At 35.8% G+C, this 25,765-nt stretch overlaps 1 protein-coding gene and 1 pseudogene across 1 annotated transcript in view; both read right to left on the reverse strand.

The window, feature by feature from the left end:
- Positions 1–936: 936 nt before the first annotated feature.
- The window catches only part of LOC113219601 (integral membrane protein GPR180), a 32,903-nt gene continuing 8,074 nt past the window's right edge, over positions 937–25,765 (reverse strand). Inside the window, exons 3-9 of the mRNA XM_026446562.2 lie at positions 22,790–22,990; positions 15,593–15,773; positions 15,406–15,455; positions 13,702–13,859; positions 10,474–10,665; positions 7,975–8,052; positions 937–6,986 (exon numbers count right to left, since the gene is read on the reverse strand). Coding sequence (XP_026302347.1) covers positions 6,828–6,986; positions 7,975–8,052; positions 10,474–10,665; positions 13,702–13,859; positions 15,406–15,455; positions 15,593–15,773; positions 22,790–22,990 — 1,019 coding nt within the window. The 3' untranslated portion in view covers positions 937–6,827. The remainder of the gene's footprint in view (positions 6,987–7,974; positions 8,053–10,473; positions 10,666–13,701; positions 13,860–15,405; positions 15,456–15,592; positions 15,774–22,789; positions 22,991–25,765) is intronic.
- LOC111546611 lies at positions 23,171–23,604 on the reverse strand (annotated as a pseudogene).

Consider the following 25,765-nt stretch of genomic DNA (forward strand, 5'->3'; position numbering starts at 1 on the left):
GTACCAGATCAACAGTTCATCACATAGCCTTAAAAGTCCAGAAATCAATTAGCAACAAATCAGTAAATAAAAGATGGATTATATAACATATGATATCGCAGTAAGTGAGCAACTATCTGAAAAAAATTAAGTTGGATCTCTAGTTCATATTTTAACAGCAAAATAAATTCCAGGTGGATGAAAAAACTTAAACATAAAAAATAAATCCATAAAACCACTAGATGAAAATACAAGGCATTTAAACATAATCTCAAAGAGCTAAGGCTTTTCTACCTGTGAAACAGGTAGAACACAGAAGAAAAAAAGTAAAAGACTGATAATTCCACCTGCATTAAGAAAATCTACAAGAAAAAGATACCATTAAAAAAGGAAAAAGAAAAATGACAAATTGAGAAACACAGTTTAAACTCATATCACAAATGACCAATTTCTGTTATAAAGAGTTTTAATAAATCAGTAAGAAAAAGACAACCAAACCAATAGAAAAGTGGGAAAAATATGTTAACAGATCATAGAACTGGAAAGAAAATGGTTTTAAAACATATAAATTAATAACAGAAATGCAAATTAAAACTATAATGAATAAAAGTTATTCATCAGATTGGTATCTAGTACAATCCATGGAAAACAAAAACATTTAACAGAAAATTACATTGTATTCTCTGGTTAAGGGATAATTTTCTGTTAAGTGTTTTTGTTTTGCATGGATAATCAGGATATTTGCAATGGCTTGTGACACGAACTGCCTAAAGTTAAGCCAAACTTCACAGGTTAAGGGCCCAGTCCTCCATATGACTGCCCTCACTTCAGAAACTAGCAACTTTGGGCATTCTCAGGGCCATCATTACTTCTGACCAACTGGCTGAAAGTTCAGGGGTTCCCACAATACCTTCAGGTTAGATAATTAAATAGAACAACTCACAGAACTCAGCAAAGTGCTATGCATACAATTATAGTTTATTATAGCAAAAGGATACAGATCAGAACAGCCAAAAGAAGACATATATAGAGCAAGGAGTAGGAGAATCCCAAATACAGTTTCTGTATTCTCGGGGACCTGTCACCCTCCCAGAACACACCAGAGTATTGCCGACTGGGAAAGTTCACTTGAGTGTCACTGACCAGAGCTTCTCTCGGGGTTTCATTACAGGCATGATTGATTGACTCAATCTCTATACAAAGCTGAACTCAATCTCTAACCCCTCTCTCCACCTCAGATGTTGGGCTAATATCATACAACTCTAAACTCCAATCCTCTAATCCGATGGTTGGTCTTCTGGTGTGGCCAGCCCCTATCTGAGTCATCTTGTTAGAATAACTATCAGAGAGCTTACTATGAATAACATAGATACTTCTATCACCTAGAAAATCCCAAGGATCTAGACCTAGAACCTGGAGTGGAGGCGGCATTTTGGGAGCAGGGGAGGAAGCCTTGGCAAATACTTGATTACAGTCTTAATTTCAGCCTTGTCTCTATTAGCAAAAGACTGGAAACCAGCAATGTGCAGTAACAGAACTGGTTCTCTGCAAAAATCAAAGTACATCCATATAATGGAGTTCTATGCAATCGGTGAAAAAAATGGGACAACTGTAGGTAGGACTACAGAATAAATTGCTGAATGTGCAAAATTCTGAATGGTATGCTGTAATTTGTGTTTCATATATGTTTATATGTGCATGGGGCCATTTCTAGAAAGATAACTGGTAACAGAGATTGGATCCAGGGAAGGGAAATGAATGAGAGAACTTCTTTTTCCCACCTTTTTCAACTTTCTGATTTTTGTACAATGTGTATATTACCTGTTTAACAAGAAGAAAACATTACAAGATTTTCGCATACTTCTTCGAGGCTACTGAACATAATTTATAACTTAATATCTTCTTGATTACGATCAGTCACTGTCATGAATATATTGAACAACAAATCTCTTAAGAGTCTACTGAGATACACAACACAGGGCTTGATTTCACTTACACTAAATGACCCCAGGCTGCTGCAATTTGAGTGTTATTGTCATTTCTAGTTTTCCTATCTTTTCCCAGCTGCTTCTGACTACTGTCAACATTCCCTCCTCTAGAAATTTCTCTTTTCAATTCGTGCTTCTAGTTGTGGTAGGCCAAGAAACCAGACACATGGTCCTATTACAGGACTACATAAAATAAAGAGAAACTGCCTCTGTGAGAACTTGAGAAATACTCTCATAATTGATGTTTTATAACAACTACTTGACTAGTCAAGATTTTTACACACTACCAAGTTCCATACAATTGAATAAAGAATAGGCAAGGCATTATTGAAGTCACTATGGGTGCTTCTATTATATAATTAATACTACACTGGTAAGCACAGATTTGGAACTTTTCAGCATTGCCTTCATTCATTCACTCAAAAATATTTTTGAGCATCTAGTATGTACCAGGGAGTGTCCTAGTATTAGGCGCATAGCAATGAACAATAGAGACAAACTCACTTAAAATTTATATTCTAATTTGAGAGATGACAAAGATAAACCAGCTAAGTACAAGAAACAAAAAAAGGTATAATATGATAGAACTAGGATGGGGGAATAGCATTAGATAGGATTGCATGTTTATCAGGGTCTGATCAGAAAAGAACCACTAGGATCTAATACACATACCTATCTTAATATTCAAAATAAGGGACTTATTATAAGGATTACAGGAGGCGGTTTCTTTTGTGTCTGGCAGTTGAAAAGGGAAGACAAGGGAAATGGGGTAAGCAAGGAACTTGCTAGGATTGAGTGGAACTTATGAGGATGGACGGGAAGCCATACAGGTCTCTCACTGCCTCCAATCCTCCAGTGTGAATGATGGAGTTGTCCAGCAGAAGCTGGCACCCTTCGTCAGAGTAAAGGGCACACCTGGCCCAGGAACCAGAGAAACTGAAGGAGGCGTTCCAGCAGGAACTGGAGTTCCTGTGGGCCTGGCTGTTGTCCCACAGGCCAAGATGAGCCAACAGATAAGCAATAATGTGGATAAGCTGCAACACTGCCTTGTGCCTTGTCTGGTCCTTCCACTTATAAAAAGAATCCAGATCTGGCTGCTACTTTATTTCTGCCTTCTGTATCTTGTATCAAACATTTCTCATGGCCTACATTGTCCTGAAATTATGCATGGAAGAGAATTCTGCGGAACCTATCTCCAGGTTGACTAAACTGTACCATATAAATCCACCACAGATGATGTGAGTTCTCTAAAAGACATCTGAGCTGAGAACCTGAAGGATGAGGATTCAGCCATCCAACCATGCCAAGATTTGGAAGAGAATGTCCCCGGCAGAGAAGATGGCTAGTGCCAAGTATCTGAGGCTGTGATATAAGCTAGATCTTTTTTTGATGAAGGACAATGAGGTTGGGATATGCGTGTAAGAGTGGTACAAATTAAGAGATAACCAGATCATATGGGCCTTGCAGAACATAGTAATGAGCGAGGACTTCTTTTCCTACGTGCAATGAGAGGCACGTGGGGGGTTTTTGTCAGGGAAGTAGTAGTTTGATCTGATTTATACGATTTTTAAACTTTTTGAAATAATTTCAAACTTACAAAAAAGTTATAAGATTAGCACAAAGAATTTCTATATGCTCATCATCCAGATTATTTCCATTTTTAAGAGATTGTTTTGGCTACATTGTGGAGAATGGCCCTAGTGGGCAGGACCACTTCTTTCCTCCCCCTCCAGGCTTCATGGCACTCCTATAGCACAACACATATGATGCCTCTGGAGCGGTGCAGAAGGCTGCCCAAGTGTGGAGGTCGTAGTATTACTTAGAGAGCTATTGCAAGAGATCAAGCTACGGTGCTTCTACCACACTACTTTCAGATCACAGAGGAAAACCAATCTCATTATTTTAGTCTCAATTCACAAATACACATTGGAATAAAAACCGGTATTACCTCTTCAGATCTGGCTACTTCTAACAATCATATCAATTCTCAAAACAAACAAAAAACAACTTCAATGATTTGATACCACAGAAGCTATTTAAGAAAATGTTTCACAGATAATTCCAGATTTCCAAATTCCAAAGAACGTGCAGTCTCCTAGAAGAAACATGCTGAAGGAGCCCATGTTCATGTTGATAGATAGGTTCTAGTCTCATTATTTTAGAGATGATCTCAGATTTGTGTATCTCCTATGCTCATCAGATGTGACTGACTTTACTGGAGATCATAAATAATTACCCTAAAGCAAGCTCTTCTGCCTAGATTAACTCTCCTGCTAGTAATACTGTCTAGCTAAAAGCCAGGTTCAAATACTGAAGTGTGCTGAGGTCTTAACAGATATTCAAGCTCATGTTCTGATTTTAGCACAATTCTAGTTTTAACATTCAAATCAACAGTGAAAATTATGGATAGCAATTCATTCTCACTAAAACACAGCTAATACGTGTTCCTTAAATCATGAAGGTAAAATGGAAAAACTAAATAGTTTGGTGACCTTTGAGAAATCATTTATTCTCCCTTATACTCAGTTAAATGGGAGTTTGGTTATTACAATAGAGATTAGTAATAATTAAGGTAAAATGCTTGGTAAAATGCATCACAGTAGGCACCCATCTTATTATACACACATCAATAAAAATAAACATCTATTTTTTAAGGGAAGAAAAGAAATGCTTCTTAATAAAGCTCTGCATGAACCATTTATCTTCTTTCAAAAAACATAAAAAAGCATTATCTGACAAAGAAAAGTAGAAAAGATTTTTATCTTTAATTAGAGGTTGCAGTATACACTTAAATTCTGTAATCTGCAGTGATGAATCTCTGTGTAAACATTCAGAAAGAGGGGACACTGTGTCATGACTTATGAACTATAAATTCTGTCCCTGATTACTAGTCAAGAACAGTTTTACACATTTATTAACAACTACTTTCCTCCGCTTAACAACGGCTCTTGAATAACAAAATAAATTATCAGCAATTCCAACCACAAAATTTAAGAATTAAAGTTTAAAAACCTGGTTAGTTTCATAAATGCAAGCAGACTAATAAATTTCATATATGTTAATTGCAGTTACTTATGTTGAGTGAAATAACACAAAGATTTTTCCCTTCCCCTTTTGGCAAGTTCACAAAATTTATGAAAAGGCTTCACCTTTTTCTTTTTTGCTTAATTTCTTTTTTGCATCTCAGCTGAACACAACAGACAATAGCTGGGGTTATTAGGGAGACATGATAAAAGAAAAGGTTATGACCACTCAGACGATCATGTATACCTAACACATAACTCAGACTTTCTAGTCTTAACCTGTAGCTCTAATTTACTAAATGATTTACAAAGAATTAAAAGAGATATGATTTAATGAGCAGGTTGAATTTTGTAACTTTGTCACTTTGGGTCACAAACACATATTCTGTCCTGAAAATGAGGCAGAATACTAGTCATTTCCAATGAGACTAGGTACAAGGGAAAAAACAAAAACAAAGCCATAGATATTTTTCAGTTGCACTATATTAACTATTTAATTGAAAAATTTAACTACCAGATCAGTGCACTGTTTCTTGCTTAAACATACAGTAAGTAGATAAAAAGTATTTTTAAAATAAGCCAGAAGTAAAAAGGAAAAGGCCTGAACAGCTTGACAAACAGCAACAGAATAATTTCCAATCAGTGACTATTAATGGGAATACTCATTTTATACAGCGATTATCGACAACCATTTAGCAATTCTTTAATCAGGCACTTGATATTTTTTTAGCTAGCATACTCAATACTGGGGCATCACACACACACACACACACACACGGCTTTATTACAAAGGATTCAAGATGGCAACTACTTACAATCCAGTGCCAACACGGATTATAACAAATCCAGTGAGTGTTTTGTTTTTCAATTATTCATAGAAAATTTAATCCTGATTAAGTATCCTTGGGCAGGAATTCATGGGTAGTTGATGACTGAAACCAACATTTATATGAAATGCTTCTGTTAATTTAATCTGTGTATACGGCTTAATTATGATTGGGGATGCAATGTAAGAGAAATCAATTCCATTGGGATCAAAATTTCAGTACCGTATCACATAGCAACTTTTCCCTTCTTCCTTCTTTCTTTTTAACCACATAAACCTGCTTGTCCCTTCACCTAAGTGCTCAGATTTTAAAATCCTTTGTCTTTACAACCCGTGTAATGTATTTAAGTTTTATTTTTTCATAAACTGTTTGTCAAAAACCTTTGCTAATCAAGCTAAAACCTGAACTAGAGCCAAAAATAGCAGAAAAAAATTGGAGAATAACTCCACCCACAAATAAACAAAAGCTTAGATATTTAACTGTGAACATATTTTATATTCATTTCCTGAAGTAATTTCAATTCCTTTAAACTCAAATATGAAATGCATTTCCTTAAAGCATAAAAAGCAGCAGTTTTTAAAATCAATGTATTACACTGATTTCATAACTGGACTAGTTTAGATATTTATAAGCAAGTAATCATTTAACTGATTACTTTTTATAAGACTATTAAACCTGAGTTAGCTATTAAGATGAGGCATTATAAGTGGTGAATATTTTACCAAAATAGCATATAGTTATTTTTCACATTTATTTCCATATAGAAATTGCTTCAATCATTTTATAACAACACTTTCTTCAAAGTTTGTTGTTTAAGTATATTTCAAAACATTTCATTTATTACCTTTTTTTCAGTCTTGGTACTGCTTAAATGCAGTTATATAAATAACGTGCTCTGCTTTCGCTGTTCAAGTTTTCATACTAAATGTATGAAAAAAAAGTAACTGTATTTGGATCCTTATTGCACTCTTTTAAACCAGTTCACTTTTCCTCTCAACAAAAATCAAGTATCAGAAATGAGGGCGACTTTTGTGTCCAGATGATATGGTCAGTGGTAGTGTTACTGAAGAAAGTGAAGAAACTTCCCAATATAGACTGTGAGATAGAAAGAGTCTGTAGAGAATAACCATGGAAACAGACTGGCAAAGGATAACACCTATTGTAATAACCTGAAAAGAAAAAGAAAGGAATGCTTTTACTGCATGCAGAAACAGAGAAATAATATTCAATTTCTCATGAATCTATATATGCTTTCTATATAAATACAATATTCTATCTTTCATCTTTACCATAGGTACATTTTATCAAAAAAAATTTCTGACTAATGCTCTAATTCTTTAAGGATAAAAAATCCCTTTAACAGTTATTTTGTAGATGAAAAAGTAAGGCACAAAAGAATAACTTGCTAAACCATTCTCTCCCAAGGGTATGCACTACAGACAAGAGTTTCAGTAAATAAGAAAAATCAGGTTCCTAGCTAATTTAGTAATAGAAATAAAGCATGCTCCTACCTGAACTTTAAAGAGTACTCTAAAAGCCCTTTCAAAAATTCTCAAGTTGCTTCTTTATTTTTGTAGACTACTGTCCTATCTATTCACCCTTTGTAAATACCTCAGGCTCAATAAACATTTGTGCATTCAGGCACATACTGCATTGCTTGTAAAGGGCTCCTGGCAGACCTCTATTTTGAAATGATGGAGCCATTCACCTAAGAAGGTAGGTATCAACACAATCAAAATGCATCATACTTCAGCATGGCACTCTGGTTTGTAGTCTGTTAAAGCAACTAGACTGATTTTTACAAATCTTGATTTTTACTATTATGTAACAAGAAATTTTAATCATTTTTTAAAAGATGTATTATAAATTATCTAATTTATAAAACAAAATTTCTATTTTAAAATTCTCTATTGTCGTTTCTAAAATAAGCTAAAATAGAATCAAGAAAAGCTATTTCCACCATTTTGCTTATAAATATTTTAAAAATATTTTAAACTTTAAATTTATCTACTTACTGGTTTACTATTTTGTTTCAAAGTTTTAAATAACCCAGAAAATGTCTTAAAAAATAAACAGGCCCCTCCTATTTAAATATTCTCCCAATTAAGACAATATTTTCATTAAAAAAAAACTACTTTCATCATGTATATTTCTTACCTTGTCTCTTTGGTAGTCGCTAAAAATGACAGAAATGCATGCAAGAACCGGATGGCATAAAAACCACAAGATACAGCCCTGAAACAAATGAAAAAGTGAAATAAGTACAGCTGTGTATTTTTTTTTCCAGAATGTACCATATAAAAAATGTTACTAGCATATTTAGGTCCTGATTAACCTCAACAGGCCTTTAGAGTAGAGCTTGCAATAAAATGTAGAAATAAATTTACTGTTGCTGTGACATTCATATTTTGTTTCTAACCAAATGAGTATTTTTGGAGTACTTATAATCTTATGTTTATAAATCTGTTGCATACACATTTTGATATACTACAAATTATTAATATAACAAATTATTAAGTGACAAAATCAAGGCACAAATGTGTAATATTCCTGTAAAAAGAAAAAAGAATGTACATTCATATTTGCATGCTGATACACAAAGAAATTCTGTAAAAATACACAAAAAACATTAATAGTTGTTACCTGTTTGAGGGGTAGAACAGAGGAGGGGGAGCTGGGCAGGTAAGAATGGGTAACTGTTTATACTTTTCAAATATTTTTCTATTTTTCCTTGAACCATGGCAATGTATTCTCTTTTCCAAAATTAAATTTGAAATAAAAAAATAAGTTAATAAATAGTAGGTGTTGAAATGTTTGGTACATTGAAGATATAGGGAGAAAAAAACAAGATATAGAAAAACGTTTCGTATGTGACTATTTGTATAAAAATGAAGGGAAATATATATAGGCATATATACTTAAAACTCTCTAGAAGGATAAATTAAGAACTAATAGCAGCAATTGTGTGAGGAGGTGAGAATAACTTTTTGCTACTCCTTACTTTTGGATGTTTGACCCTATTCAGAAAGTTCAATTAAAACATAAAATACTTTAAAATTTGCACTGCTTTAAGCATAAAGCAAAATAAGAGGCCGGGTATGGTGGCTCATGCCTGTAATCCCAGCACTTTGGGAGGCCAAGGAAGAAGGTTCACAACGTCAGGAGATCGAGACCATCCTGGCTAACACAGTGAAACCCCGTCTCTACTAAAAATACAAAAACTTAGCCGGGCGTGGCGGCATGCACCTATAGTCCCAGCTACTTGGGAGGCTGAGGCAGGAGAACGGCGTGAACCCGGGAGGCAGAGCTTGCAGTGAGACGAGATGGCACCACTGCACTCCAGCCTGGATGATAGAGCGAGACTCCGTCTCAAAAACAACAGCAACAATGACAAAAAGCAAAATAAAAAAACTTAATGCCTAAACACCTCAAATATATATTGACTTATCAAACAATAAGCACTACTGTCCCTGTGAAAAACTGAAAAGCAGGATGACATCTTCTTGTCTTGTGCTCAGAAGCCTGAAGTTGGTTCCTAGGGCTGCAGCAGCAGCTTTGCAATGCTCAACACTAGCAATAAAGCAGGAATCTGGCTCTCCTTCCATAGCTGCCTTAGAATAACGGTCAATAACTCTGGACAAGGTGGGCTGACTGAACAGAATCAGTCTGATCAGAATGCTGGTTTGAGGTGCTAAAATGAAGGGGTACGGATTCTCTCAATCTGACAGAAAAATGAAACCTTCTAGGGAGGGAGGGTTCTATAATGTTACTGCTCTAACCCTTCTCCTGTATAGAAAAAAACCGAATTTGCTTTTAGATCTCACTAGCAGAAGAAGGACAAGAAAGGAGGAATAAAGTGACAGGATCTCATGTGGATGGAGTGAGGTTGGCTGAAATATGAACTCAGCCTCCTGGCTCCAGCTGCTTATGCTGAAGGATAGCTCCTAACAGTCTGTTATAAAACACTGTATAACTCTGAAAATAGCAGTTTATAGTCAATTAATAACTGTTGAGAAATCCAAAGCATATTTGATTTTAAAAATTTAAAATTATGATATTACAGAAAAAAATGCAAAATCCCTATTGATGAAAATATGAACCAGGCAAAACTGACCTGCAAAGAGTATAGGGAAAGTACTGTCTCACAGGTCTTGTAAAATGGGGATAATACCTACATCACATAAGTTGCTAAGGTTAAATGAGTTGAACCACATAGAGAACTTATGGTAGTGCTGTCACATAACAGATTTTTTTTTTTTTACAAAAAAAAAAAACAAAAAACAAGGTCTCGCCCTGTCACCCAGGCTGGAGTGCAGTGGCCCAATCTTGGCTCACTGAAGCCTTCAACCCACAGGCTCAAGCAATTCTCCCATCTCAGCCTCTCGAGTAGCTGAGACAACAGGTGCTCACCACAAAGCCTGGCTAATATTAATTTTCTGTAGAGATGGGATCTGTGTTGCCCAGGCTGGTTTCCAACTTGGGGGCTCAAGCGATCCGCCTGTCTCGGCCTCCCAAAGCACTGGGATTACAGGAGTGAGCCACCATGCTCGGCCCAGAAGTTTAATAAAAGTTAGCATGTAGTTGTTTATTAACTTCCCAAAGAAACCAGAATGAAGTGGATAATCAGAATAAACCATTTTCTTTCCAAACCCATACTTTGGCAAATGTGATGTAGAACTCCCTTTTGAGTGTACTTCTCTCCACTGTGATGATCTGATAGAGTCCACAGCCTAATGACAACGCTAGGCAAATTCTTAGAATGATTAGCAGGATCCCTGCTAAGTTGTGGTGTGAATGGTAGCTATGATGACTGGTATCTTCAAACTGTTCCCAAAGTAGCAAAACACTCTGCAAAAGAAAAACAATATTACGTTTAGGAAAAAAAAGATTATACCTAATTAAATATTTTTTTCAACTCTTTAATAAACATCCCTTTAAATGTTATATAAACATTCCTATCAGACCATAGAGGTTGTTAATGAATAAAGTACACTCTTTTCATCACTCTAATACCCTAAGCTAGAAAAAACGAATTTTTATGAAGTGAGACCACAGTTAAGAGATTTTAAAAAAATTCTATTGCTGCTGGGAGCGGTGGCTCACGCCTGTAATCCCAGCACTTTGGTCAGGAATTTGAGACCAGCCTGGACATTATGAAATCCCATCTCTACTAAAAATACAAAAAATTAGCTGGGCGTGGTGGCGGGCGCCTGTAATCCCAGCTACTCAGGAGGCTGAGGCAGGAGAATCACTTGAACCCAGGAGGTGGAGGTTGCAGTGAGCTGAGATTGTGCCATTGCACTCCAGCCTGGGCAATAAGAGTGAAACTCCATCTCGAAAAAATAGGAAAAAAAAAAAATTCTATTGCTGTCATGATTCAAATAAGATCATCTCTAAGGATGAAAACGAACTGAAAAGGTTAAAAGAACAAACTTTCTTCTACATCCATTTCCTTTTTACTTCAACAACATCTTTGAATGTAAACCGTTCTGCATTCAAACTGGCTATCTCAGGGTAACTTTCAAACATTTCAGTGTTTTTTGTGCAACTCAAAAATTAAAAAGTCAGAATTGTTGATTTCAGACTTTATTCATTTTCACGGTAACATCCCTTAGTAAAGGACAGCATATTTTTATTATTCACTATAAATCCTCAGGGCACTGTTATTCATCACTGTTTACTTACCCTTTCTCCCGTGTTGCTAACAGTAAAAAGCTCAGCTAGTTCCTCATTAAGCTATTCTGTTTATTACTATTCAAAATAAATTATTGTCCATGTTGCCTCCATCTTTACTAAACATCAATCACTTAACTTACTCTAATATTTTAACCATTGCAACACATGTCTGCAGCTCTCTGCACTTCTTTCCTTTGTCAATTCAGCCAGCCCTCACTCAGAATTGAGTCTTTGGTGACTTACAAGAACTTTTAGAATACATCAAAACTCAGTATCAAATCCAATTATTAGGTTTTATGGGGTTTATCAGCAACCTCTTGCTTTCCTCCTTCTCACATCCTCTACACTAATTTTACTCCTGCTACCATTCTTGTTAGGTAAACTCCTTTGTCACTATAATATGTGAAATTCCTTCTTGGGCTCAATATTTGCTCTGTTACTGAAAGTGTTATTCTTCCAAACCGCCAAATTATACCCATCTGATTTCTCTCTTTTTTTTTTTTTTTAGACAAAGTCTCACTCTGTTGCCCAGGCTGGAGTGCAGTGGCACGATCTCAGCTCACTGAAACCTCCACCTCCCAAGTTCAAGTGATTCTCCTGCCTCAGCCTCCTGAGTAGCTGGGATCACAGGCATACACCAGCTAGTTTTTGTATTTTTAGTAGAGATGGGGTTTCACCATGTTGGCCAGGCTGGTCTCAAATTCCTGACCTCAGGTGATCTGCCCACCTTGGCCTCCCAAAGTGTTGGGATTACAGGCATGAGCCACCGCGCCCAGTCTCCCATCTGATTTCTTAACCTACATTTCTAAACTTCACTTTTGCAACACAGAAGTGCTACCACAGAGCTACCACAGCCCATGGTTCATATTTTTACATATTCAAACTTCCCTGTTTTCATATACATATGCTAATATGTGATCTGTATAAAATATGTACGTATTTGTATAGTCTCTGACTGCCTGTCTGATCTGCCTTGTCTGGGTTGTTGCTGAAGATCAGAGCTATGTTTAATGTATTCTTCATAAATTCTCATATAAACTCTAGTGTAATATCATCTTAGTTCTCAACTCATATTTGTCTATGACAGTAAATTAAAATTACAATGAAATAATAAAAATGTAATTTTTAAAAAGAAATAAAAAGTGAGAATTTAACCTGACATTGACACTACTCTCCATAAGTCCTGGCTCAAAAACATTAAGTTGGTAGAATCTTAACTTTATTTTAATCAATTCTTCTAATTCAATTCTTTCTCATCATCCCCTTTCCTGGCACTATCTCCTTTCTAAATATCACTACCTGTGATATGGTCTCTTTCCCAAATCATTCATGTAAATTCAATACTCCTATTCCACTCAAAACCTACTATATTAAATAAATACTACTAGGGATAGAAAGATGAGTAAAGCACTGGCCCCATCCTTCATTAAAACATTTTTCAATTTATTTAATGCATTAAACTTACATTATAATGTCCTTTACAGAGCCTAAGTATATAGTTCATTTTCATCTACAGCTAATGCTCATCAAAAACTTAGTACACATTTTATTTTTATACCTGTCTTAATTTTTACAAATCCATTGAACACAGGCATATGGATATCTTAGAATGTCAATACTATTAATACAGACGTAAAGAAAAAAAAAGGCATGCAGGACCTTTATTTTAAGACCGGTTTTGTTTTTACATTTGCTTTCAAAAACAAGATCCCATTCTTTTTTAGTCTATATTTTGCCTTTTAATTAATCTTAGTTAATCACCTGAATTCTTTTATGTACAAAGTAGCCAATCCTAGAGATTCTTGACAATGGATAAATCTCAAATTCACTGAATCACTCATTCAATGTTAAGTACTTACCATGTGCTAGAGAAATATGAAAGAAAGCTATTATTAAGTAGGAAATAAGACTCTAACCTAGTATTAAACATATGGTGCTTAAATAAGCTGATAGGAAGCTCAAATTCAGGTAAATTATAATTAAATTCTGCAGTCTACATATAGTAGCATCCAGATAATTAAGATTATTTGATCTAACGCTCTTCAAATTCATACTTTAAATGACACAAATTGTAGAAGCTCAGACATTTCAAGAAAAAAAAAAATGACACAAATTCCTCATGGGTCCCAGGTTTCAATTCTGAAATGAGGTATGCTCCAGTTTGCATTTCTGAGGATTACTAAGCAGAAACAGAGTATCAGCACTCACCTGTGTCATGACAATGAATACTGCAATGCCAGTGGATGCAGGCGTAGAATCCCACTGGAGAGGTCTGCTTTGAGACTTCTTCATTCTGACTATCGTCCAACCCATGCATAGACTCAAAAGCAAGTATAACATCTGAATTTGGGAAGCGATGTCAAAAACTAATGGGACATGAAAACCAATGTCAACCAAGTTTTCACAATATAAAAAAATTTAGAGCTTCTTGCGTTATGATGAGAACATCTTTTTTTTTTTTTTTAACCACAAAAAGACAGCCATTTTCAAAGAGAAGCTAAGGAAATTCATTAAGAGATATTCGCATGTAATAATTCTAAAGATTTAAAAATTGTCATAAATTTTGTATATATTTATAAAAATAGTTAAAACAGCAGCAATACTATTTAAAAATACATATATATGCCCATCCCATATGTCCAGTAAGTCCAACCTTAACTCTCTTCATATCCCATTTTTCTTAGCTTTTCTAACTACATAATCTTGTTCTCTATAACTCACTGCTTGTTAAATTCTAAATATGATTTCTGCAATGTGGAGAATGTACCTTCATTTCCGAGTTATTTTTTTTTTTGATGGCTGAACTATAAAGAAAAGAGTATTTTCTAAAACTATTAACAAGAAACAATACAATGAAATGCATAGCTCCCATAGCATCCAAACATTGGCTTTACTTTCAGAATCCTGAAGACAAATGAGAAGCTCCATACATTAGTGTGATGTGCCACCAGGTGGCCATCACCTACACTGCAGGGGAAGCCTGCTACTTCAAATAGAAAAACCACCTGTATCTACGTCAACACTACAAGAAAACAACAAAAATCTATAAATGCTTCAAGTTCCATATATATTTATTTTATGAGGTAGTATTTAATGATATTTTAAGAAAGCTTATTACTTTTCTTCATAGTGCATTTTGATGTGAGTTTTAGGCTTTGGGTCAGAAATAGAAAAGTCAGTGTAACAGGGAATGGAATTAAAATAGGAAGAAAACCTTCAGCTTTGAGGTAAGAAAATTTAGGTCTGAGTCTAGTCTCTACCACTCAACAGCTGACTGACATTTGGAAATATGTTTCACATCACTAAGCCCAGATCCTTTATCTGCAAAATAAGGATATGCAGACCTGCTCTTCTATTGAGCATAAGATGAGAGAATGTATATAAATATGCCTAAAAACAATGAAGAGGCAGAGTGTGGTGACTCATGCCTGTAATTCCAGGACTTTGGGAGGGCCAAGGCAGACGGATCCCTTAAGCCCAAGAGTATAAGGCCAGCCTGGGCAACACAGTGAGACCCCATCTACAGAAAAGGAAATTTAAAAATTAGCCAGGCATGATGGTATGTGCCTGTACTCCCAGCTACTGGGGAGGCTGAGGCAGGAGGATCACCTGAGCCTAGGAGTTTGAGGCTGCAGTGAGCCGTGACTGCACCACTGCACTCCAGCCTGGGCTACAGAGTAAGAACTCTGCCTCAAACAAACCAAAAAAACAATGAGGATCTGTACACATTACCTATTATTAAGAAGAAACTAAGTAGGACATATGGGAACTTAAACGGTAATCCTGTTCTCAGTCAAGCTGATTTCTAAACAATTTTTGACAGAAAATTTATACTATGACAAGAAATAGTTTTTTAAGTAAAGCAGATAGCAAGTCTAAAAGCTTTTTAAAAATGCTCAGAAAGATACTCACATTCTGCCAAACTTCCCATAAATGGTACCCCTATTCCATCTTTGGAGTAACTGAGGAATTGAAGAAGATTAGTGTAAATGACAAATGTGAAAAAAACTGTTCATAATCAAAGCAAGCATAATTTTGGTGGACTAATTAGGATTAATTAGATGTAATGATGAACACAGTTTTAGTGGTTTTGAGTTACCTGGAGAAATGAATGTAATTAGCTAAAGCTGAACCAGCTTGTAACAGCAAGGCAGTTGTCAGAACCTTTAAAATCATGTGCATGGGTCCTCCTTTCTTAATAGCCTGCCACAATGATTGAGCATAAATGCAAGCAATCACAAAGTACACTAGGACTAGGAGGAAAAAGAACTCATGTAACCCTGTGAAGAGAAGAAAGGGAGTTTGCTTCAGTAAAACAAAGCCAGTTATCGTATTGGGTTGCTTTCAAATCTCCCTGTCAGTATATGTCTAGAACTTGTTTTTTAACTGGAGTCATAGCATTCACCTTTGTAAGAGAAAAAAAAACTATTAAAACTTGAACGTTTTTGTGCCTTGGGGCAAAATTTTAACTACAAGAAAGCAGATTAAACCAAACTAGTTAAGGTCAATCTGTAAGAAAGCATAATGGTCAGGGAAACCCAAAGACTCATCATAAAATCACAGTTTTGTTTGAAAACAGTAAATGAAAATAGGGATTTTAGCATTCAGTTAAATATACGTTTTACCCCCAAAGTGAATTTCTTTTGTAAAAAGTTTAGAAATAGATTAGCTCAGTCAATAATAGTTTAAAATACCCTGACAATGTATCTCAAAGTGTGTTCTCTTGCCCAGCAGCAACACCAGGGAACTTGTTATAAATGCAAATTCTTGAGTTCCATCCAGTTTTTGATCTACTGAATCAGAAACTCTTGACTAGAGCCCAGCAATCTGTGCTTTAGTAAGCCCTAAGCATGATTCTGATATAGCTAACACATGAGAACCACAGCTCGGGAATGTCCCAATACCTTGAATTTCCATTTGGACAAACCTTCAAAATATCTGTCATGTCCAGAGATCTCTTCTGAGATGAACTGTCTGCAGCTCTTGCCAAAAAAAAAAAAAAAAAACCTGTGGAGATCATGCAACTCCATGCCAGGGTTGGCTGAAAATTGTAACAGCTAACCAAATAGCTACCAATGCAAGAGGCCAACAACATAACAATTTTCAGTTAGGCTAATCATCTTCTCTTAGTAGATCAAACTATAAAGCAGAAAGAAAAGAGGCCACAGAAATTGAAGTTGAAAGGAGCTGATGTTGGAACAGGCCAGAGGAATCAAACCGAGCCATGATAAAAACCAAAGTTTTGAGGGAGTAGAAATTACAAGTGAGGAAAGAGAGATTGCTGGCAAAGAACAAAGAATGTGCAGACTTTATAAAAAATGAAACCAGTCATTACAGCAGCCTCTAGTGCCTACTAGCAGCGTTTTAGTACAGTTTTCATGTAACCTTATTATAAATGTCACTTTTTCTGTGTTAACTTGAAATTTTTTGACTGAGTCTCCATTTTTCAGAAATTTCAGAAAATTTTTATAATAAAGCACCAGGCTAGCTTTCAGTTTAACGGCTAACATTTACTTGGTTACGTGTCAAGACAGTCCCTAATACTAAAACTTTTACATTCTATCTAACACCAGACTGCTCTAACCGTGGTGTGAATAGAGCTGTCTTAATTAAGTCTATGGATGAACTTTCATTCAAATGGTGAACTAGTTTCCCATTTGGGTAAACTCCAATTAACAGTCAGAGAAGAAAATATTTCTAATATGTGGAAAATAATTTTGTAAAAGCAATCAGAAGACACAAATCATAAGAATCAATAAGTAGCTCATCATGCTTTTGGCCTGGTTAGCGGGGAAAAAGCAGCAAAAAGTATTTCTGCCACTGGGTGTCTCTCCTGCTCTATGAATATAAATGTGGACGGTTAACTTTTCTAGTGCAGGTGAAAAAGCATGTTTAGACTTCAGGAAGGGAAGATCAAGTAAAATAGCATATTTTCTTTTTAAACTCCTTACACAGAAAAGCACTCCAGCCTTAGAAATAATGGCAACATAATCCTGGGGTTATTATAGTACTGGAACAAGACAGAAAATACAAATGCTAAATATATTATAACAACTGTGGACAGTAAAGTTCCTTATGCTATCCTGTGTTTTGAATCTTAGTTTTTATCTTTCCTTCTTCGTATTAAAGAAATAAACATGGCATTCAATTTAAAGTTTTATTTATTTATAATATTTTACAGAATATCTTTAAAGTTTCTGACTTATAGGATGAAGTTTCCGACTCCACTAAGTTACAACCCTACCATGAAAAGAAAATCCTCAGACTATTTACTGAGGAATCGGAATAATGTAGAAGGAAGGGACTCTGGAAAATAAGATATACATTACAGTAAAAAATGTTTTAGGATTATTCACAGTTAATAATCTTCCAGCAAAAGCTAACATTATAATGAACACAAAAATTATTTCATTGACATAACATATTAAATAAATTGAACTGGGTCATGCCCACACTTTATTCACTGAATTTTAGATGATTCTTACCTTGAACCTTTCCATAAAATACTTCAAAGATAAAATGCTAGCTCTGCACTCAATGTTCTTTTAAACAAATCATCTCTTTAAAAAAGTCTGTTTTTTTGGTCAGGCGCAATGGCTCAGACCTGTAATCCCAGCACTTTGGGAGGCTGAGGTGGGTGGATCACAAGATCAGAAGACTGAGGCCATCTTGGCTAACGCGGTGAAACCCCGTCTCTACTAAAAAAAAAAAAAAAAAAAAAATACAAAAAATCAGCCAGGCATGGTGGCACATGCCTGTAATCCCAGCTAGGAGAATCGCTTGAACCTGGGAGGCAGAGGTTGCAAGTGAGCCGAGATGGCGCCAATGTACTAGGGGGGACAATGTCCAGCCTAGGGGACAGAGTGAGACTCCCTCTTAAAAAAAAAAAAGTCTGTTTTTTTCTCTCTTCAGCTACCAATTTTTTGTTTTGCCACAAGCAAAAATTGTTTGTTCACTTTGAAATTAAACTCAATTTGTGTTCACGTTGCTTGTTCAGTTTGAAATTAAAACCTAATTTTAAAACAGGTGGGTACTAATTGTTAAATCTTATTATACTTAAGAGTTAATATACACTAAAAGAGTATACACTAAAGAAGAAAAATACTCTTAATGAGCATACAACAGGTGGTGAACACTTGTAAGGGAATGTGTAAGGTTTAAGGCAAGCTTAAAGGAAGCAGCATGGGCAAAATAAAGTAGCAAGAAAACTTAGAGGACAGCTTCAATAAATTCAGCCCCAGCTAAATGATGGTAAATCAGAAAGGAGGAGAGCCTAGGGGGAAAGGGTCCTTGGGTTCTGGGGCAGCACCTGGAACAGACATTCCTGCCTACCCATGATCCTTGTCTCAGAGCCCCAGTGGTCTCCCACACTTAAGTGTGTCAAGATATATCCTGATTAGTCTAAATCAATCAGAAATTCCCATTTGTCTACTTTTATTTTCTTTCTTTCATGTCAACTTACATTTCTCTTATGATGCTATGACCCAGTTCTGAAAAAGGAAATGTGATAGGAAGCTTCTGGGAAAAATTTCCTTCCTCCTAAAAAGCGATACTGAATATTGCAATCATCTAGACATGATGCTCAGAACTGCCACAGCTAACTTTGAACTTGAGGCAGCTAGCTTAAGAACACTGAATAGTCTGAGGACAGCAGGGTAGACAGATGCTAAATAAACCACCCTGGAGAAGCCTCAAAACTTCTTGTTGCATAAGATAATTCATTTCATTACTGTCTACACCACCTGCATTAGGGTTTTCTGTTACTTTAAGCCAAAAACATTCCAACATGTTACCAGTAACACATTACTGAAGCTAAATAGAAGATCCAACCCACTGTCTTTTGGGACATGGAGGAAAAAAGGGATAACGCTAAAGAATGAACACAGCTGCTAGAATTTTAAAAACAGTGAGATGGCAGATGTGGCAGAGCCTGTAGTATTATTCCAGTGAAAACCAGTCTACATGCCTTTAGGTAATAAGGCTCTCAGGATTCTGGGTACTTCTTGGTCTCTAATTAGATACAAACATAGTTAACAACGATTCTAATATTTTAAAGAAGCAGTTTTATTTTATTTTACCTTAAAGTATTATAATCCTATTTAGTACTTTGTCAAGTGGCATCACACTTGCCTTACTTTCTTTGTTTAATCTAGACCAACTCTGCAAAATAGAGGATTAACCAAAGTCTGGTAGATAGAAAATACATAATTGGTTTGAAAGAGAACAAATTACAAAATTTAACCAGAATAACATGTAACATTAATTGCAACTATTAGCACCAGGTTATTCTAATTCAAACCTCTGAGACATGTGGTAATAATCAATTTTCTGTAAAAAGCATAGCAAATCAATTTTTCCTACTTGGAGCAGATAATTAGACAAACTAGCAGAAGTTTCTAAAATGAACTGAAGATTTTCCCTGTAAACAAATTCCATACCTGAGGCTACAAAGTAGGAAGAATCCCTCTTAAGGCTCTATTTTAAAACACACGACTAAAACAATGTGAAATACGGACTTTTAGATCAGTGGTTCTGTACATAAGAATCAACTTTACAGCTTTAACTGGCTTCCACTCCAAACCAAATCTATCTGAGTCTCTGGGTGTGAATATCTGAATTTTTGTTTTAAACCTCATAACCTTAAACTAGATGCATACAGTGATGGGTTAAAAACCACTCACTGATACTTCAATGTAGAGTTATTCACAAAAGTTTTTAGGTATTTTAATCAATAAAATGATGTGATGTTTAGAGGAAGCCACAAAACAAGGCTGGATGCTTTTGGATACTTCTAGCACTTTTTAATGAATAATTTCCGCAGGTTAGCCTTGCATAGAATGTCATGCTTAATGAAAATACATACAATTATAGTGAGGTTTTGCCCCTTGTTTAAATATTGTTGCTGACATACTCAATGTAACTTACCCATTGTAGTATAAGACAGCTTTTAGACACAAGAGTAAGCATAAAATCAAAATCAGTCACATAATCAGGAAAAGGTAGGTCAGAAGGAGTCAGAACTAAGAACTGAATCACAATGGTTAGTATGGATCATAAAGAAAAGGTTGCCACAACTCAAGATGTTGAGGAAAACACTGGAAGATATAGGCAAGGTTCAGGACAAGGCAAGGTATGACTGGCATTCAGTGGTCCAAGCATGGCACAGGGCACAAATGTGATCACTTTATAGCCTGGGATAAAAGTTTACATGCCCAAATCGGTGATAAAGAAAAAGACCAAAAATGGAGGCCTGGATAAGGAGGCAAGTAAAAGCATATTCAGATCCAGAAAAGTCTCATGGATCCACTCAATACATAAAACCACCTTTTGAGCCAAAGGGCTACAGCCTGGAAGGCAGGAGAGGAAGTGCTAATTCATCTGGACTCCACTAGAGGCAGCAGGGTTTACACATGCAGCAACTGCAGCAGAACATTACTTCCTAGTGAGCCTTGACCAGTCCTAAAAACAAGTGTCATGTGAAATAACGAAGTCTTACAGTTAAAAAGGACCGGAAGGCTGCGTGCAGTAGCTCATGCCCGTAATCCCAGCACTTTGGGAGGCCAAGGCAAGCCTGCCTTGGCCTGAGGTCAGGAGTTCTGGTCAACATGGCGAAACCTCGTCTCTACTAAAAATACAAAAATTAGACAGGTGTAGTGGTGGGCGCCTGTAGTCCCAGCTACTCAGGAGGCTGAGGCAGGAGAATCGCTTGAACCCGAGAGGCAGAGGTTGCAGTGGGCCGAGACTGCACCATTGCGCTCCAGCCTGGGTGACAGAGCAAGGCTCCATTTCAAAAAATTAAATTAAAAAAAGAAAGAAAAGGACCTGAAGAGCAATTCAGTCCAACCATCCATTCAATGCTCTTAGTAGACCTGGGTTCCATCAATGCCTTTCCAAAATACAGAAAAATGTTGGCATCTTTTACAAAGATTAAGGAAATGGAAGGACTAAATTAACTTCCAATAATGATCTATACTAGTCAAAGGTATCATTAATGAAATTTAACCTTTACATTCATTTGCATTCAGAAACAACTTGAGAAGTTTACACTATATCATTTCTTTCACAGAAAGAACTTTAAAATTAACCACTTTAAAACATTTAGGGCCAGGTGCAGCGGTTCACACCCGCAATCCCAACACCTTGGGAGGCCAAGGTGGGAGGATCACTTGAACCCAGTAGTTTGAGACAATCTGGGCAACATGGTGAGACCCCATCTCTAAAAAATAAAAATAAAAATAAATTAGCACACCATTCTGTCACTAGATACACATTTTTCCTAAACAAAGGATATTTTTAAAAAGTTTATCCCTTAAAACATTATTTGTGATCCACTGTCACAAATCTCAAGCTGCTTTTTTAGCTGTGACGAATTTTCACTTTGAACTAAACAATCGGTTTAAGCTAATGTGGCCTCACTCCTGCCTCACCTCCACCCACCCCACTCTATGGTCAACAGGATACAATGGAATTAAATTTTTCTCTTAAGCAGATTGACTTTTTCAAACAGCCAACGAACTCATGAAGAGGTAAACCATTAACGCTTTTCTTTGACAGATGGCGTACAAATCCTTACTCCTACATGTTAATTTACAAATCAGTTATACTTCATAGTATGTTTATCATGATCGTAAGAAGTCATTCACTTCTGCTGGGGCTAGGAATCTTACCTCGGTAGGCCAGGACACAGTTACCTAACATTTTGATGAAATATTTTATATGAGTAAATCTGATTCTGGGAAGTATTATAGACTCTGATCATCCCTAAATTGTTGTAAGCTTCAATGAAGGCAATCCCTAAATCTGTTCAAACAACCTAGTAAAGAGTTAACCATACAAAGTAGTTCAGTTTCTAATCTCATTTAATCATTAACAACTGAAATTGTTCAATTTATTACCATTTTTCTGTTTATAAAAATAATGCAAAGTTATCATAAAAACAAAAATATTTAGAATTATAGAGGAAACTAAAAACTGCACAAATCATTTCCTGTCAGGAGCCCAAACAAGCAAACAAACAAAACTACACAACTCTACCAACTCAGAGTATCAAAATAATCTGTTAATAGTTTTGTACTTCTGTTTTATTCTCTGCAGGTTTTAATATACTCAAATAATACTCTGCTTTTAAAAATTAGTATTATGGTTATCAAAATGCTATAAGAAGATTCATTTAACCATTTCTCTACTTTTGGACATACAGGTTGCTTTCATTTTTTTATTTTAAAAATACAACATGAATATATTTGTGCATAAATCTTTTCCAGAATTTAGGATATATTCAAATACATATTCTTACCAGATTCTCCAGCACTAAAATGATCAAATGGATTCCCTTCAGCATCTGGGTTTAGTAACACCATTTCAAATGGGATATCTTCCACCTGAGAATTCTCCTTGTCATCTTGGCACGTATACTTGTCTGCATAAAACACATGCCACGTTTGTGGAGATGGAATCTGGGACACTGTCAGATTATGTTCGGTCTGGTTCATGGTCACTTTAAAAAGAAAGAAAACAACACCTTTCGTAACAAAACTCTCAAACGTGTTCCATTATTTTATCATATAATCAATTTGAGGTTAGGACACTCTTTTGTTTAATTTTTATTGCCTCAGAAATCCAAGACCTTGTGAAGTATTTGGAATAAGTCTTGTAAACCAGATATTTACAGAATAAATCAGAATTTATCTGCAAAGGAGATAAAAATGATGTTTTTAACCAAGGAATCACTATAAAAGTATGACTTAAACACCACGAGTAGAATGGCTTCACTGAAACTCGGAATTTTTTTTTTTTCTGGTTCTCACATTCGTATTGGGAGCCATGGGAGGGGCCTCCTCTGTTAGTGGAGGTGCTCAGTTTCTTCAGCCACTCCAAGCTGGGGCTCTGGGGATCCTGGGGATGGCTGGGCACATCGGGCATGTTCCCATCATTGTGGATGGGCATTGGGTAGTCGTAGGGCGTGACCTCGTTGATCATGATGAAGTACTTGGTGTAGGGGCTGAGTGGGGGCAGAATTACAGCTAGGCTCCTGATGATGAAGGACACGACCAGCACCGGCTCCTTGGCCCAGGCATTCTTGAGGAAGGCGCTGAGTCTCGCCACCATCTTGGTCTCCACAGCTGAAATTTTGAATTTTAATTTTCGATATTTTCACAGTTTCCAGGTGGGTTAATGACATTCAAAAAAATTATTGTGGTAAAATATACACAATGCTAAATGTATCATTTTAACCATTTTTAAGTGTACAGTCTATGGCATTAAGCACATCCACAACGCTGTGCAACAATCACAGTGACATTTTTGAAGATTACTCGAGTTAAATTTAAAATGGAGCACTCAACTTACGAAATCATTGTATCTAAAAACTCTGTATTTTGAAAAGATTTTCCAAAATCTTTTTCTGATTGGTTGTTCTTTAAAAGGGTACAAAAAGCAGAAAAAACAGAAATTACAGAAATGTAGAAGTTATTATACTGGATCAGGTCCCTATGAAGTAGTATGATATAGTCAGGGGTGGGGGTGTGTGGCATCATTCAGATGTATGTTTCAATCCTGGCTTCAATACTTACCTGTTGTGTGACCTTGGGTAAGTTACATAAGCAATGACGCTCATTTTCTTCATCTGTAAAATGAAGATACTACGTACAGCAAAGAGCTGATGTAAGCACTAACTTACATGAGTCACCTAGCATGGTATGTCACAGAGTGGTTGCTAAATGTCAATTCTGCTTTTCCTTTCTTTAAAACAAGGTGGTTATATTAGTAAGTGGTTCTCAATCCAGGGTAATCTCCTTTCATCCAGGGCCTTTGAAAATATGAGGGGATCGATTTTTGTCACAATAGCTGGTTAGATACTTGGAGGGGGGCTGTGTTGAACCTCATGCGAAGAATTTTTCCCCTAAAATGCCAATGGCACTCCCCTCTGAGAAACACAAAATGATGTCTAAGATTCTTTCTGGATCTAAAACTATTAGGTTGGTGCCAAAGTAATTGCAGTTTCTGAATATGACCTGACCTAAGAGGCACTGACTAACACTAACATGAAGCTGCCTAGGAGAGGAGTGTCTCAAGTTCGTTACTAAATGAGTGTAACGAAAAGAGTAGAGTTAGAAGAGTGAGTCTTGGCCTTGTGACTCAGCAAATAAATTTACAACCTCTCTAAATTTGTTTCCTCAATAGTAAAATAAAGATACCTTCCCTGTTAGCTCAGAGTTCTTGTGAGGGGCAAAGGAAAAGCATATGGAATGTTATGTAAAGAGCATGATTCTACACAAAGTATTTTTAAAACAGTATTATGATGGGCCCAATTCCCAACTCTAGTTTGCCCCCAAAACATGTCAATGTTTAAGGACAAATTAGTCTTAATCTCTTTCTTAATTGTAGATTTTTTTAAATAAATAAAAGACATTTCTTGAGGTAACCCGAAATTTGTGTATGGAATAGATTTCAGAGGACATTATAAAATTACTAATTTTCTTAGGTGTATGACAGTTAAACAGATGAATTTCTTTACTCTTAGAAGCTGTATGCTTAGGTATGGAGGGGCAAACTGTGATACCTACTGCTTATTTTCACAAGGTTCAATTAAAACAAAAATCACATACATATAGACATAAAGCAAATTTAATAAAATATTAACAATTATTGAGTCTAAGCAGAGGATATACAGATGCTGGTTGTATTATAATTTCATCTTTTCTGTATGTTGGGAAATTTTCCTGGTGGAAAGTTGGAAAAATGTTATTTATAGGTTGTCTTTATGAATGAAATACAGATGTAGTCAGGATTTGAATTTTGAGGACTTGGACTGTACAACTGGGAATTTCATTCATTGGTAGTTAAATTGAACAAGAGGATTTGATTAACACCATTATGACATTGCTTTTTTGGCTACTGTAAGTTAGCTGACATTTAAACGACCTTTTTTAAAAACAAACAAACGAAAACCATAGAGCTTCCGGAAAAATGTAGCAAAGACTCTAGTTTCTGTTAAATATTGGAAGACTTTTAGTAAGAATTTAATAAATGCTCAATAAATGATTCAGAAATAAGACTTTTAAATGTGCAATTTGCAATTATATAATCTGGACCTCATTATATAAGGGCTCTGCTGTGTTGCTGTTTTTATCCTTTGCACTTTTTCTCTTAGATAAAATATTTAAAAACCACACTTTTACCAATATACTTTTGATGTTTCATTTTAAATTATGTGGGTTTACTTCAAGCAGAAATAAAAGTGTGCTTCATAAAGTGACACTGGCCTTTAGTT

This window comes from Piliocolobus tephrosceles, chromosome X (assembly GCF_002776525.5).
Source record: "Piliocolobus tephrosceles isolate RC106 chromosome X, ASM277652v3, whole genome shotgun sequence".
NCBI classification, from domain to species: Eukaryota; Metazoa; Chordata; class Mammalia; order Primates; family Cercopithecidae; genus Piliocolobus; species Piliocolobus tephrosceles.